The sequence below is a fragment of the Sycon ciliatum genome, chromosome 5 (genome assembly GCF_964019385.1).
Source record: "Sycon ciliatum chromosome 5, ocSycCili1.1, whole genome shotgun sequence".
NCBI lineage: Eukaryota > Metazoa > Porifera > Calcarea > Leucosolenida > Sycettidae > Sycon > Sycon ciliatum.
This window is the reverse complement of record NC_088647.1, coordinates 12,255,774-12,269,906: the sequence shown is the minus strand read 5'-3', so window position 1 is coordinate 12,269,906 and position 14,133 is coordinate 12,255,774. Positions and strand designations below refer to the sequence as shown.

Below are 14,133 nucleotides of genomic sequence, written 5' to 3'. Positions count from 1 at the left end.
TTAGGTTTAGGGGTAATTCTGTTCAGGTTTTGCCTAAAACAAAGTGCTCAGAAGTCAGAGCACTGTAGTGAAAACATGATCGGAACGCAGCAAAATATTGCTCTTCAGGAGCCACAGCAAAGAACGCATTTTGTTTTCAAACGCTGATGAATGATGATCAGTATCATCACGGGTCAATGACTTGCCTTCTACTTACTGCCCATAGTTAGGATAGGTATGTGATGATCACACAGGATAAAAAAAGGTCTCATCAACTTACCAAGATATGTGACGCATCGCCTCTCATTAGCTCAGCGAAAGTGTCACTGTTCCAACGTGTTGCAGATTCAAACACCTGCTTGAACCACTTCTGGTCAGTCAGGAAAGTTGTGATCTCACTTGAGGCATCAGTCAGTATGGCAGCTAGCCTTTGCTTCTCTTTTGCAAACAAAGAACTGCAACAAATAAAAACCAGTACAGTTTTATACAGTGTGCTCAAGAGATGTTTGAACCACATCAAGTCAATCTGGTCACAACGTTCTAGCAAAGTGATACTAACTGATCGACATGATGTGGCGGACAAGGCTTTAAAAAGTGTACATGTATAACTAAATGCTTAAGTACAGTATGGATTGTATGAGCACTACTCAGTACTGAATGCCTTCACATCCCAAACAAGTACAGAACCAGTACATTACATCATCATTAAAGGGGCAGATCTTTCAGATCACCCGCTATGAGGACATGCATGTGTACGTGTATGCGGGTGGTGCATCAACTACATGTCATAGTGGCATAAGACTGGGAGCTAGCATAGCTTTGATATACTCAAAGTATGTCCAGTCAGACATCAAGACGCATGCTACTATTGATATGGTTCACACTGCATGCAACAACAACACCAACACTTGTGTTCACTCACTCCTTAACAAGATGCTCCACCAGCAATGAGTTGCTCCTTGCTGAAGGTGAGTGGGTAGTGCCGACATCGTTACTAGACGTCTTCACCAGTTCAATAAAAAATCCAGCACACAGACAGTCAACATGTGTTTAAGGTTCACTATCAATTATACATCATACCTACTTGTATGCCGTCTACAAATTGACTGCAATACAGTATTTATCACACCTACGGTATCTCTCCAGTATTCAATGAAGCACATGCTAATACGACAGGGAATTTTCAATACGCCATACTTTACTAGCTCTCCTGCGCACACACAAAGGACTGTGCAAATGAGAGAGAAGATAGTCCGATTGGAATCGCTTGGAACTTGAAGTTTCATGCCCAGGCAATCAATCATCAGACAGCCGTTCTCTATGTCATCTACATGTAGCTCATCATACAGTAGAATGTGTGTTGACACTGATTGCTAGCAGTTACCATAGTTACCAAAGAGTAATAGGTGGGCACAAAACTTGCTATGGTAGACTGCATAGAGCATACTAACAGTATAGAGTAGGGATGTGTACCATCTAGGGAGATGTTACAGGCATATGTAATGTACAATGTGGGGTTTGACACCGGGTTGTCCATTCGAGTCGCCCCTGGGGCAGGGTTGACTTATACCATACACACGCTTGCACATGACATCGCTTGCCTCGGTCATACTTGGGTTCAGTATGTCAAGGCTGTGATTGTGATTACAAGTTGCATAGACCAGGTACTGAATAGAACTTCCAAACCCAGGGTCAAAACGCACATTGTGCCGGGTGCTGTGATTTCGTGCTGTCTCCCTAGATGCTACCACTTCCTGCCATAGAGTAATGGGTTTGCACAGACGTTCCTATGGGAGACTGACTGGAGAGCAGTAGTGCACATTGATACACAGGCATGACACAGGTGCAGACTGTACTGCAAAGTTACAACGAATTACTAGACAGGTCGCATACACTACAGGTCATCCTGCAATGACCGTATGGAAATCACACTTGGAACACTGCCTGTTCTGAGCGTGAAAAATCGCAATATTCCAGCACCATACCTTGACATCAACGCTCTTTGCACGACCAGCACCAGCACCAGCACCACCACCAGTAGCAATGCTGTATGCAGCCGCAGAGAAGACATTTTGCGATGATGCTTGATGAGTTAGGGAAGTCAACATGGCATTAAATATCGACAGCAGCGTATTCTTCACCTCCGACATGGGTGGAGAGAGGCTCACTTCACCTAACAACGACATGAAACAGATACGGCAGTAAACAATGCAGAGGTGCATAATGGGAAGTATGGTGCAACACGGAAACACAAAGGGTCAAACCAAACTCAACTGGACGTTCCATAGGACAGTATGTAACTTACTAATATTTCAAAACCTACAGCACAAGCAAAATATCCGTGGTAGTACCATACGCAAAATCAATACAGATGGCAGTGCATGGATGCACTGAAGGCAACACAAGCAACAAACATGCACATGTACAGATGAAAGCAGTTACAATCCAATTCTAACATTTGAGACATTCACCAGAACGAGACTAAAGTCAAAAACAAGGCAGGTAGAGCACCGGCATTGGCATTGTGCATTCCACATTGTGCAAGGTCACACCGTCTTTCCTAACCTGTTGCAGACACAAGGAATTGTGCCTTGAGTAAAGCATGGCCATGCTCAGCTGCCGTCAATTGAGACTGTACGGTGTCCACATAGAGACTGGCAAAACGACGGCCTTGAGACAATAGTTCGGTCAAGACCATCTGATCAACGACGTGAACAAGACGCTGAAAGTTTCTGCACAACGAGGAGAACAAGCACGGCAAATTATAGGCTGTTCCCATCACATCAGTGTGTAATCAGTGAGCCAAGGAACATGAGTGTCATTTGCAACTCACAACTTTCACACATCCACATGACTAGTATGGACTACTATGAGACATTCTATAGCATCAAGATTTCCACTTCTGTTGCACCTTTACAGCCTATGTGCATGCTAGCGCTGATACCTACCTGGGAATAGATAGTAACAGGGAGCTCATGGAAGATTGTAAAGCAAACCGACTGGAAACTGCATGTGGAATATCCAGCATTGTCAGGACAAGCCCACGGCACACCAATTTCTCATTATGGAACTGATCAAAGAATTGGGGTCGAGCGACAGAGCATGCCATTTAACACAGTCATGAACAGTTGCACACAGCTCGAAAAGACAAGTTTATCTTACTCAAGAGCTGCTCTTGCTTCATCTACCTCCAGTTGGCAGTGTTGCTTTAGCTCGCGGACATCGGCGTTGGGTTTGTACGAACTAAACGACAAGAGGAGACAAGGAGAATAGGCGGACGTCTGGTACACACACCTGCTACCTCTTAGAACTGGCAACGTGGCATACCAGTAGCTATCATGCAGTGGCACACCAGTAGTTATCATATAGTCACCTGTTTTCTGATGATCGCTTAGTGCGCTTAGTAAAAACACTTCCTCTGTCCTCCTATTGTTTGAACCAGCTCTACCACTCGGTATTGAGCACTCTCTTGGACAGCCTGGAACCTCTCTGTTTTATAGTCACCTGTACGGGGACATGATACCTACGAGCATGCACAGACATTCTCGCAGTCATGCGGCAGTCATCTCTGATCTGCAGGTCTAGAACTTGGACCCCTTCAAACCTACCTACGTTGTAAATAGCAAAGTTGAACTAACTTCAGTGATGCGCATTACCATGAGACAATGCATACACATCAGTCAAGCTGCAATGAATACAGTCTCAAAACTTAAGTGGTTACTTCAAAGTATGCTGTTGAGCAGTAACCCTGTCCACACTACCCATGCTGCTGTCAACTAAGACAGGTTTTACTTCAAAGCATAGAATATAAGTGTATTACTAGGTGGGCAAATTGACATACGCGTGGCTAACACAATGTACACGTACAAGTAAGGCTGATCAGCTCTTTGCTCCTGCAGCACCTCAATCCGTTTCTTTAGGCCATGGACCATTGCATCCAGGAGTGATCTTCCATCCCTGTCATTAAGGCAACAAATTGAGAACATCCGACCAGCGTATGAGCTCCCGCATGCATATTCAACTCACATATCTCTATTTCTACTGTCGGGAAATACTCAACCTCCGGATAGCTAGCTGTTTCGACATGTGTCTTGTCAGCGGAGCTCAGAGTTACTGGCTAAACCAATTGCAATGAAGGCGAATGAAGAATGAAGGATACAGCAATTTTAAAGCGGCTCAAAGCATCAACTTGAATCAGAGTGCTCCGACTGCGATAAAAAATGGGAGCTTTGTACGAGAATACTACCGCTAAGCTGTTGTAACCTGGAATTTAAACTGTTGCTTTACAAGATTAGCTGCATCCATGTTACCCTCGTGCCAGGCCACAAGTTCCCAAATAACTGTGGGTCGCAGCACGGCTGGAAAATTCCTTCCGCTTCCAAGCAGGACTTGAACCTGGTACCCTCTGTTTCTCAAGCAGGGTCTTAGACCATCCCACTATGCCGGGCTTTGACCACTTGGTGGTGGGTCTGATCTACTCACCTCCCACCGTTTAGGCGCTGCATCTGCGCCTTTGATCCTAGAGGGTGGTGGCGTTCCCACGACGGATGCGGAAAACTGGACTTCCAGCCGAGTCTCACGCGAACCGTGAATTTTTTTAATTTTTACAAGATTATCAATGGTAGGGCTTGGTGAAAGAGTCCTGATTATTGTACTGACTGCAGAACTGAGTGATGAGAACATTGGGCATCATATACACTAACAGGCATGCTAAAGAGCTCAATTGAGAAGGGAAGGGGGGGGGGGCACGGAGAACCTCCGGTACCACTTTCCCTTCTTGTTGTTCAAGTCATTTCTGATTATCAGTATAAGCCAACAAAAGCAGTCGAGCACGTTTGAGATAGACCCCTGTGTGCCCTCTGTACAGTCACCTACCTGTGCCTATATATTTGGCATAGTGCATCCATATATAGTAACGCAACACCCTCCATAGTCCCTACCCATTCAAACCAATGGAATATTGGATAGCACATGTAGGATGAGTGCTGTGCTATGCAAGTGCACTAGAACACAGCATAATATTAACTCACTTGAAGAAGGCATGCATGGTAGAAGAAACAGTTGTAATGCTGTTAGTTGCGTGCTGAGTGACTTGAGCTAGATTGAGTGGCAAATCCTCTCTGTGTGACACATCAGAGCACAGACATACGATGGTTACCGTGGATACTGAGCAAGTACTGTATTATCATTGCACCCCGGTAGAGTAGAATGCATGTAATGAGAAGATGATCTGATTTTCAAACTAAGGCCACCCTTTGTTAATTCATTGTTTAACGTCCTTTTTTTCGCGAAAAGGTACGCGGGAGGGCGAAAAAAAAAGCCCATTCCAAAAACTGGAAACCCCAATCAAACATTTTGACCAGTAAAGCATGTGATATATACAATATTTCTGGGTCTAACGGCACTTGCAGGCATAGAACAACACTCTTTGATGGTACATTGGAGCACATGCCTGATGAATCCAACAAAACAGGTACATAGCATGGAGTTAGCATGTCATGAATTCATTACATCTGGATTTTTACTAGGACACACACCGTACGATATTTAAAAGCCAACAAAAAAAGAAAAAGAACACAAGACAAAGGCATGCCCGGGAGGCAAGATTATAAGTTTAAGGTCATGATCGGCACACTGTGAAACTACACAATCATGTATTTACAACTTCGCATATTATTGGTACTACTACTTTCTTGTGTTTTTTTCCGGTCGGAGGCAAAAAGGTACGCGGGCGCGGACGTTAAACAACGAAAAAAGAAAGGGTGGCCTAATGCTTGATTACAAGGTGCATGCGGGTGGTCAGGTGCGCGCATGCACACACACACACACACACACACACACACACACACACACACACACACACACACACACACACACACACACCATTCACTGCCTTTGTCCGTAGCAGTCAATTGCTAGCAGCACTATTGATGCAGGGGTATTGTTAAAAGCAGCTGGTGGCCCATAGTGTGGTGCAGTGCATTTCAAATAACACTATTCCACTCAGAACCGTGACAAGCATACAGGTGTACTCACTGCGGATGTTTAGCGATGGAATCCACCTTCTCAAGACCAAGTATCTTCCTGGACAAGACCAACGCATACAGCTCCAAAAGGTTTACACAACTACGTACGTTGAAGTAGACACAACTGGCCACACTCAATGTATTAACTATACAGATACCCACACTATCCACACCATCATCACACCATCATCACACTATCCACACTACCCACACTACCCAGTCTGCAAATGCCAGTAGAACAGTGGAGCAAACACACACAGCAGCAGAAACAGACTTCCAAATGAGAAATACCTTGTAATTCCTTGCAAAACACCAAGAAGAGTAGGAGATGATTGCAGAGCAAGGTCTTGGAATGCTTTGCAACGCCGCTGGAATACACCTTGTCGGTAGGTAAGTCTCCACCTGGAGAGAGCACATCATGTACACGCAGTGAGAGATTACTTTTCAGAGTCCCTTTTCAATGCAGGCTAGCCCAACAATTTGTGCTGGCATCAAAACTGCCACAAGCACTGCAGTTTAGAAATCAGTGGGCAGTGTCATGTAATGCCAGTCCGCAACCCAGTAAGGGAAGAACAGGCCTGACTTATATCACTAAAACCAACAATGGAGATCTAGGGTCTGAATGTCTTGCCCCAGTACTGAATAGGTTCAGGAAGCAAAGCATCATGCACAGTGTATCTATATCTAGTACAGTCAACTTCGCTTATAACGACACTCAGCGGGGCATCAAAAAAGTGTCCTTATGCGCGAAGTGTCGTTATACCCGAAGTCTCATTATGTATTACAGTTGGAAGGGACTTTGCTCTGGGCATGAAAATGCTGTCGTTATTCGCGAATTGTCGCTATATCCGCAGTCGTTATTAGCGAAGTTGACTGTACACCGAATAATGATTTCCATGAAGTCATCACAACCAGAGGTCAGCATTGCCGTTCCTATGCTGTTAGTACTGTCCGTGGATTCAACACCCAGCATCTATATTGTACAAGCAGTATTTCCCCTACCTGGCAAACATCTTGCGCACGAGAAACTGTTTGAAGAATGGAAGTGCCGTTGCAACTTCAAACATCATTGCTTCCCAGTACCAATCCTTCAATGTGTCTGTGTCTGTGAAAGAAGAAAATCAGCACCGAGAGTATTTGTGTGACTCAGCATACATGTATACATCACCACTTCTACCACAGAAAGATGTTGTTCTACTGAATATTTCCGGCACAAAAAAAGTAACGAGTGTATAAACTAGTGTACAAACGAGTGCACAAGAGTACAAAGTGTTCAAACGAGTGCACAAGAGTACAACGTGTACAAACGAGTGGAAAACATTGATGTAAGCCATGAGTCCACAATGTCTTATGTGTTGGCGTGAGATCAACCCAACTCCTGCCATGCCATGTTCACAGGCATGCATGCATGCATGCATGCATACATACGTGCGCAACCAGTGCCTTACCACTCTTTCCTAGAGAGCTGCAGTACACAATGGAATACCTGGACATGATATAGAAATCGTCACCAGCCTGTATTCACATGCGCACCCATACATATACACACACACACACACACATCCTCAGGCAAGTACTTGGTCCGTTACTTTTCTCTGCGTGCCCGTCTCACAGGCCTTATAAGTAAACTGCCAAATATACACGTACTATCGCTTATATACAGCATAACTGAACATCACTTCCAACCTCGCTTCAGGTTACTCCGAGTACTTCACAGATAGTAGACACACAGCCAAGTTACTTACAATGGTCTACATCTTTACGTACATTCAAAAAAGCCAAAACCATTCATCAACATTAGGCACTCAGAATCCCACCTTCTCCTGCTGCACAACATGCAAGTCGTATGGACGATAGAGGTGTGACGGCGTGAGTCGCAAGTATGCTAGCTTCACAGAGTTGTCCAGTTTTCCACTGAGAAAGTCCCTGGCCAGTTCCATTCCCGTCATTGGTGGTGCTTCCTTTGCCTGTGTACATGTAAACCAGAAATAAGACTCAGATGGTTCATCTGAACTTAGAAGTGGCTACTTCAACGGTTTGGTAAACAAAAGTTAGGTTCTCCTATGTGGAGCTAAAGCTTCCTGTATTTCTATTCAAAGAGATTACACATAATGTACATGTACGTGTCCACTGTTCAATAACTTACATAGCCTTTGAACCTGCAGATTCGGACAATGAAGCAGCACTCACCTGCTTTTTCACCGGTTTGGGCGGTGGTCTGCTTTCGCCGGCTACTTTGTTTGAAGTTGGAACTTTAACTGCTGGCATGGACCTGCAATACAACAAATATCCAGAAAGTAGGGGTGAAACAATTATACCGAATACTCGAGTACTCGCTCGGTTTTTTCAAAAATAATCGTACTCGGAATAAATCAGAGTACTCGTTCATACATGGTACATTCATTTACCATAGAAATCTACAGTTTCAGGGCAGCAGTCGGCAGATATTGATGTGCAGACTGTGTGGTGAACATTTGACCACGATTAGAGAGAGCCCAAATGACCCACCAACCAATATACCCGAGAAAAATGACTGCTACTCTATTCAATCAGGGTCGTATCATGTGATTTTAAGGCCCTTAGTGTGCACTTTTTACGAGGTGAAGAATACTCGAATACTCGAATATTCGATCGGAGAAAATCAGAGTACTCGAACTCGGGATCTCATTGCCAACTTTCACCCCTACCAGAAAGTAATACAAATCCGTTGATCCCCAAGCTGCAAAGAGTGCTCAATGTGAAAGACCCTGTGAAGAAAGTAATGCATGCAATTAACAGATCTGATTTGATTATGTTTATTTGATGGATGATCCAGAGGCGAGTAGCCTATCCACTTGTGGGATATTGAATGGGTAGCATGATAACGGGGGGGGGGGGGGGATAGAATGAGTTAGCCAGACACATAGAATAAGACAATAAAAAACACACCCACACACCCACCAACAGCAGCAGCTTACTCTGTTTTTAAACAGTGACTGTGGCATGAATAATAGTCATCAATCTATTCATGTGTGGAGGGAAATCCCTAACTACCTTCTACAGTAACTCACATTAAGTGAAGGATCTCTTCCATTTCCTCCGCTTCACTTCTTACAGAAGCTGGACCAGTATTCTCTGTCCGCTGAGAGGTAAAGAAAGAAGAAAAATGGAGATATGTGCAATTAGGGATACTAAAAGAGTAGGAGAAGGAAACAAATGGGCAGAGAGTGAGAGACAACAAGCTAAGAAAGTCGCATATGTCATCACCCAACACGACACATTGTAAAAAAAATGTACACTACTAAGCTGAATGTCCGGCATGTAATCACTGTCTTGCAAGTAGCAATGTGACATTGAAACCATCTTAGAGTACAGTCTAGGACTGTATCAGCTCAACAACATCAAAGAAATACATTGAACAGAAATATCGTATGCCAAGGAAAAGAATGCCAATGCACCACATTACCTTCTGTTCTAGCCTCTCTGCTGCATGCGCCCTAAATTGTTCCAAAACTTCTTCTTGCCGAGCAGTACTCATACCAACTACAGTACAGCCAACAACAAGAGTACAATGTAGCTTAATGATCAGACACAGTCAAAGCAAAACTACTATTAAACTAGCGAATCTCCATTCAGCACTGAGTAAGGGGCAGCCAGACCCAAGGCTGGAATGTGTGCTCTGCTTGTGCCATATACATCTGCCAGGAGATCAGCTGAGCAGTACAATACAACAACATTGAAGATACACTGGGATGGGGAAGGTCCACATGAAACCTTACTTCACTCTGTTTATGCAATGGCGCGGAAATCATGGGTGGTCGGAATTGTTGCCTAATTAGTAAAAAAAAAAAGAGAAAGAAAAAGGCCATCACACTCACCTGTGGCATTTTCTTGCACAACAACTGGCATTGTTTGTTGAAAATCCTTCCAGGTCAGAACCGGGGCTCTGGACGTCACTTTCCTCAGCTTCTCTACTTGCTGTGAGGATAAGACACCGATATAGTAATGCAGAGAAAGTGGGTAACGGTTCTAAAGTAAATCCTACAGTGGTTGGGACCACTTATGTGCAGTCACGTGCACATCCAAATACTATAGCCATGGCCAATGAAAACATAGAATCATCCCCAGGCAGCAACAACATTAACAGCTACAACAACGACGGCAGCGGTGGCAGCAGAAGAAACCGCCACAGGAAAACAGTAGCAACAGCAACACATTCTGCTGATTCTTATACAAACTTTGTGTTGAGCAGCACCGGCAACAGCACCGGCAACAACACCGCCACCGCCGACAGCAGCACCGACAACAACACCGCCACCGCCGACAGCAGCAACAACACTTACAACAGCACATAAATTACCTTCATATCTTTCTCAAACGCATCACTTGCCCTTTGGTGACAGATGTCCTGCCGTTGCTGCTCACCAAGTTGTGAAATGTGGACTGGTGATGATGTTTGGGGATGATGAACAGCATCACGACTTGACTGTGGTGCCGCTCCAATAACAGGCTCACCAACATGAGCGTCTGTCGGTGACACCAGCTGAATAAACAAGACGATACATGTAGAACGTCATGTGTACAGAATGATGAGATAGATTTCAAGCAAACACTGCGCTCGAATGAGGCTATATCATCATACCAAGACTGCACCGGTACATAGATGTTATGTACTCTTGGTCATACCATTATACAACTATGTACTGGCTATCAACAAATTGTTACACTCGGGATTCGCAAACTCAATTGCAGCCACCTGCACATTACCTACATAATTATAATTGTTTCACCCTGACGATGGACCAGGCCAGACAATTTGGTCATTCTGTATTGACAGAGTTTTGTGGCAGGAAAGAGACCATTATTCCCGTAGCTATGCAGAAGACGTTGCTTCAGTAACGTCTGGCGCTAGCCAGGGTCCACACAGCTTTAATTCCGTGTTTGTGTGTTTGTGTCGTCGGCATGCCTGGCGCTATCCCGTACCTGTCCCGTACCGTACCATCAAAGACAGCTGGCCACAATATTCAAATAGGGCTTTCAAATGCAAGATCATAACGTGAAGCAACTTGGAAGAATGAGTATGTATGCGAAGTGTATCGTGGGAATGCATGCGGGGCAATAGTGCGGGTTCGAATCCCAGGTTATGTCTAAAAAAATAGGAGAAATGAAAAATTTATAACATCCCTATGCTTTAGTTGCCATGGTCATCAAGGTGGTAGACGGTGTCGTAATACCCTCAAATGCAAAGAGAACGTTTATTTCTTTCGCTCAGGGCCCTAAGCTATGCTTTTTTGCCTAGCTCATCATGCATGTAAATTCTGCAATTACTTTTGCCTAACTCATATTCAAACTGATTGAAACGTTTTTGCAATACAATGATGTAACCAATCAATAGAAAAAAAAACATTTCCATCAGTTCAATAACATGCATGATGAGCTAGGCAAAAAAGCATACCGTAGGCCCCTGAGCTTCCAAGCTCTCTCGTTTGTGTCCAGACAGTTAGGCCTTCAAAGATCACAATCAGGACAGTTCCTGCTGATGTTAATGCTGCTGTTCGTTGAAAAGGCTTGGGAGAAGGTTCAAATTAACTTGTACCGAATGTCACTCATGAAAAGCGATGTCTCTTGGTTTGAGTCCCAGTAAGATTTGGCATTTTCACTTCACTCGCATTCAATTGTCCGTTGTATCTTGCATTTGAATTTGCTCAATTTCTCAAATTTGCACTTGCCTCTCTACCTGCTACAGCTATGGTATGAGTCCATCACACGAACGTAAGCATCATGCTTCACTACATGAACAGTGTGGCTCCATACTTGCCAGTCTAGCAAAGATAACAGAACAAATTGGCCACCGGACTACAGATTTGACATGGTAAGAAGCCGGCGTTCTGATCAGTGTAAAATATTCAAAAATCAAAGACTAAACTTCCGATGGACCATTCACTGCCACCCACTAGCATACATGTACAGTCAGACCTCGCTTATCCGGTTCTCTTTTATCCGGATCCCCGCCATCCCGAAGAAAATCGTTGGTTACCGACTTACAGCATATGCCATACAGTATGTGTGTTCGATTATCCGGTTCCCTCGCCTATCCAGATATTTTCGTGGAAAACGGATGTGTGCGGCTATGTGAGGTCTGACTGAACTCATAAATCATACTTCTAGACAATGGCACGATGATCACAGTATGGTGAAGTACTTACTTGTGGAAAGACATCTGCCAGCTGCTGAAGCTCCGATGCAGGAACAACAGCATTACGCACTGCTCGAGGCACATAGTGCTTCAGCTACATAGATGCATGCACAGACAACAGAGCAGGTAAACATAACTACATGTGTGGCAACGGAGAAACCCGGATCAACGTACTTCAGAAGTACACTGGCAGGGCCAAAGGCCAGGTGGCGCACCTGTACATGCAGCAATCAAAATGTGTACACGGCACCGCATAGGTGTACATTGGTCTGGATAGCACTCGCCACAACTGCACTAAGCCATGGTCCTCAAAACCAGGCTCAGGCCATAACATACACCTGGTCCGCAGTACATTACACCACAAACACCACAAACACCACATAGTGAATTAAAATAAACTCCACAAACACCACATAGTGAAATAAAATAAACACAGCAACAACAACAATATCACAGCATTGCAGAAAATAGCACAGAATAGCTCGGGCCGCTCTAGAGGACCTCCCGGACTAATTCTATACAACATCTACAACTCCCAACCATGCACAAGCATGCTCTCCTCACCGCTTTGGAGTTGATGAGCTTGTCCAAAATGGCTGGGTGCTCTGGAAGCTTTTGCAGCAGTTCTGACAAAGATTTCCAGTTCTTGCTTCTGCAGAATACACCAATGCAAGTGTTTGCTCAAGGGCTACTCAAATGGTTATCTGAGCTAGTCTACAAATCATGCCTACTTATCTAGTTGGCCCAAAAGCAAGGGGAAATTACAAACAGGGGCACCCACTGCAAATTTGAGAGGGGGTACACTGCTAAACAATTTGCAATGCAACTGGTAAGATTTTCTTCGGAAGTTAGACTGATGAGGTGTGACTTGCATTGCATTCTTATGCAGTTCCTTTGAAGCTCTCATAACTCCCCTGGCCTAGCAACTTTGCAGGTGCTGAAGAATGAAAGTGTAATGATTATAGTGTAGCAGCTCACACCGAGAAAGTTGCAGGCATGGGTACCAAAACCACACACCGCTGAACATAGGGGTGTACTATACGCTGGTTTGCATGTTCTCTACATGTACATGTAGTACATTGCAGTGGGCAAGTGCAACATATCATGCCGCCATGATGTATACAATCATGATGGCATTTGTTACATCAGCCCCTGCTGTTGTGATCTCCTGTTTGATTCACACGCGATTCACACTTGAACCTGGACAAAGGCATCAAAGCCCTCACTCACACATCATGATGCACCATCTATAGATGTATGCAACATCCTTACAGGAGTGTTCTTGGTAACAATTTCAGAAGTTAGCTACCAGTCACTCTGGGCTGCCTGAATGTAGCAGCCTGGGTGTGCATGAAGTGACATTACTAGTATGTTGCAATTAGTACACACTGTTTGCATGCCTATAGTGCCATTGTGTGCATCCTCACTTGATCAGGAACGTGCATGCTCCTACTGATGAAAAGGCTGGGCAAGAATGTATCAGAGCTGATGATAACCACAGACAGTCGACTCACTGTCACCTCCTTAGTCGGTCTTGTGTAGCTCATTTGCTATAGTCAAGTATAGAGTCAGTGCGCTACTAGTGGACTACAGAGGACAGCGCTAGTGACAGTGTTGCCAAAGCAAAGTTCACAACGCTACACTTCCTGCTCTACTTCTGTTTGTCGGCACATCATTGACTGGACCGTTGTTGCATCACACAACCGCTTCAACCCCTCTATCACATGCATGTACAGTTATGTACTTTGGATTCGTGTCTAACAGTGAACTTCCTGAGAGCATTGCTGTGTCTTGACTATTGTACGCCCTGTGAATCACAATATTCAGCAGCAAGAGTGGCATCGCCATTTGCCAGTTCCCCGAGCCGGCTACAGACTCAAACACATCTAGGCATCTATTTCTTGTCCCAACTCTGGCAACACTACCACTAGTAGCGCCCCCCCCCCCCCCCCC

At 44.6% G+C, this 14,133-nt stretch overlaps 1 protein-coding gene across 1 annotated transcript in view; it reads right to left on the bottom strand.

Annotated features, from left to right (window-relative positions):
• Nucleotides 1–14,133, bottom strand: part of LOC135817628 (dynein heavy chain domain-containing protein 1-like) — a 96,262-nt gene that overhangs the window by 81,513 nt on the left and 616 nt on the right. The window contains exons 2-20 of the mRNA XM_065330851.1: nucleotides 12,745–12,832; nucleotides 12,191–12,274; nucleotides 10,345–10,527; nucleotides 9,863–9,962; nucleotides 9,451–9,527; nucleotides 9,056–9,126; nucleotides 8,196–8,277; nucleotides 7,823–7,972; nucleotides 7,454–7,520; nucleotides 7,008–7,110; nucleotides 6,297–6,407; nucleotides 6,016–6,063; nucleotides 5,010–5,099; nucleotides 3,847–3,936; nucleotides 3,142–3,222; nucleotides 2,545–2,711; nucleotides 1,965–2,152; nucleotides 902–981; nucleotides 260–434 (exon numbers count right to left, since the gene is read on the bottom strand). Coding sequence (XP_065186923.1) covers nucleotides 260–434; nucleotides 902–981; nucleotides 1,965–2,152; nucleotides 2,545–2,711; nucleotides 3,142–3,222; nucleotides 3,847–3,936; nucleotides 5,010–5,099; nucleotides 6,016–6,063; nucleotides 6,297–6,407; nucleotides 7,008–7,110; nucleotides 7,454–7,520; nucleotides 7,823–7,972; nucleotides 8,196–8,277; nucleotides 9,056–9,126; nucleotides 9,451–9,527; nucleotides 9,863–9,962; nucleotides 10,345–10,527; nucleotides 12,191–12,274; nucleotides 12,745–12,832 — 2,035 coding nt within the window. The remainder of the gene's footprint in view (nucleotides 1–259; nucleotides 435–901; nucleotides 982–1,964; nucleotides 2,153–2,544; nucleotides 2,712–3,141; nucleotides 3,223–3,846; nucleotides 3,937–5,009; nucleotides 5,100–6,015; nucleotides 6,064–6,296; nucleotides 6,408–7,007; nucleotides 7,111–7,453; nucleotides 7,521–7,822; nucleotides 7,973–8,195; nucleotides 8,278–9,055; nucleotides 9,127–9,450; nucleotides 9,528–9,862; nucleotides 9,963–10,344; nucleotides 10,528–12,190; nucleotides 12,275–12,744; nucleotides 12,833–14,133) is intronic.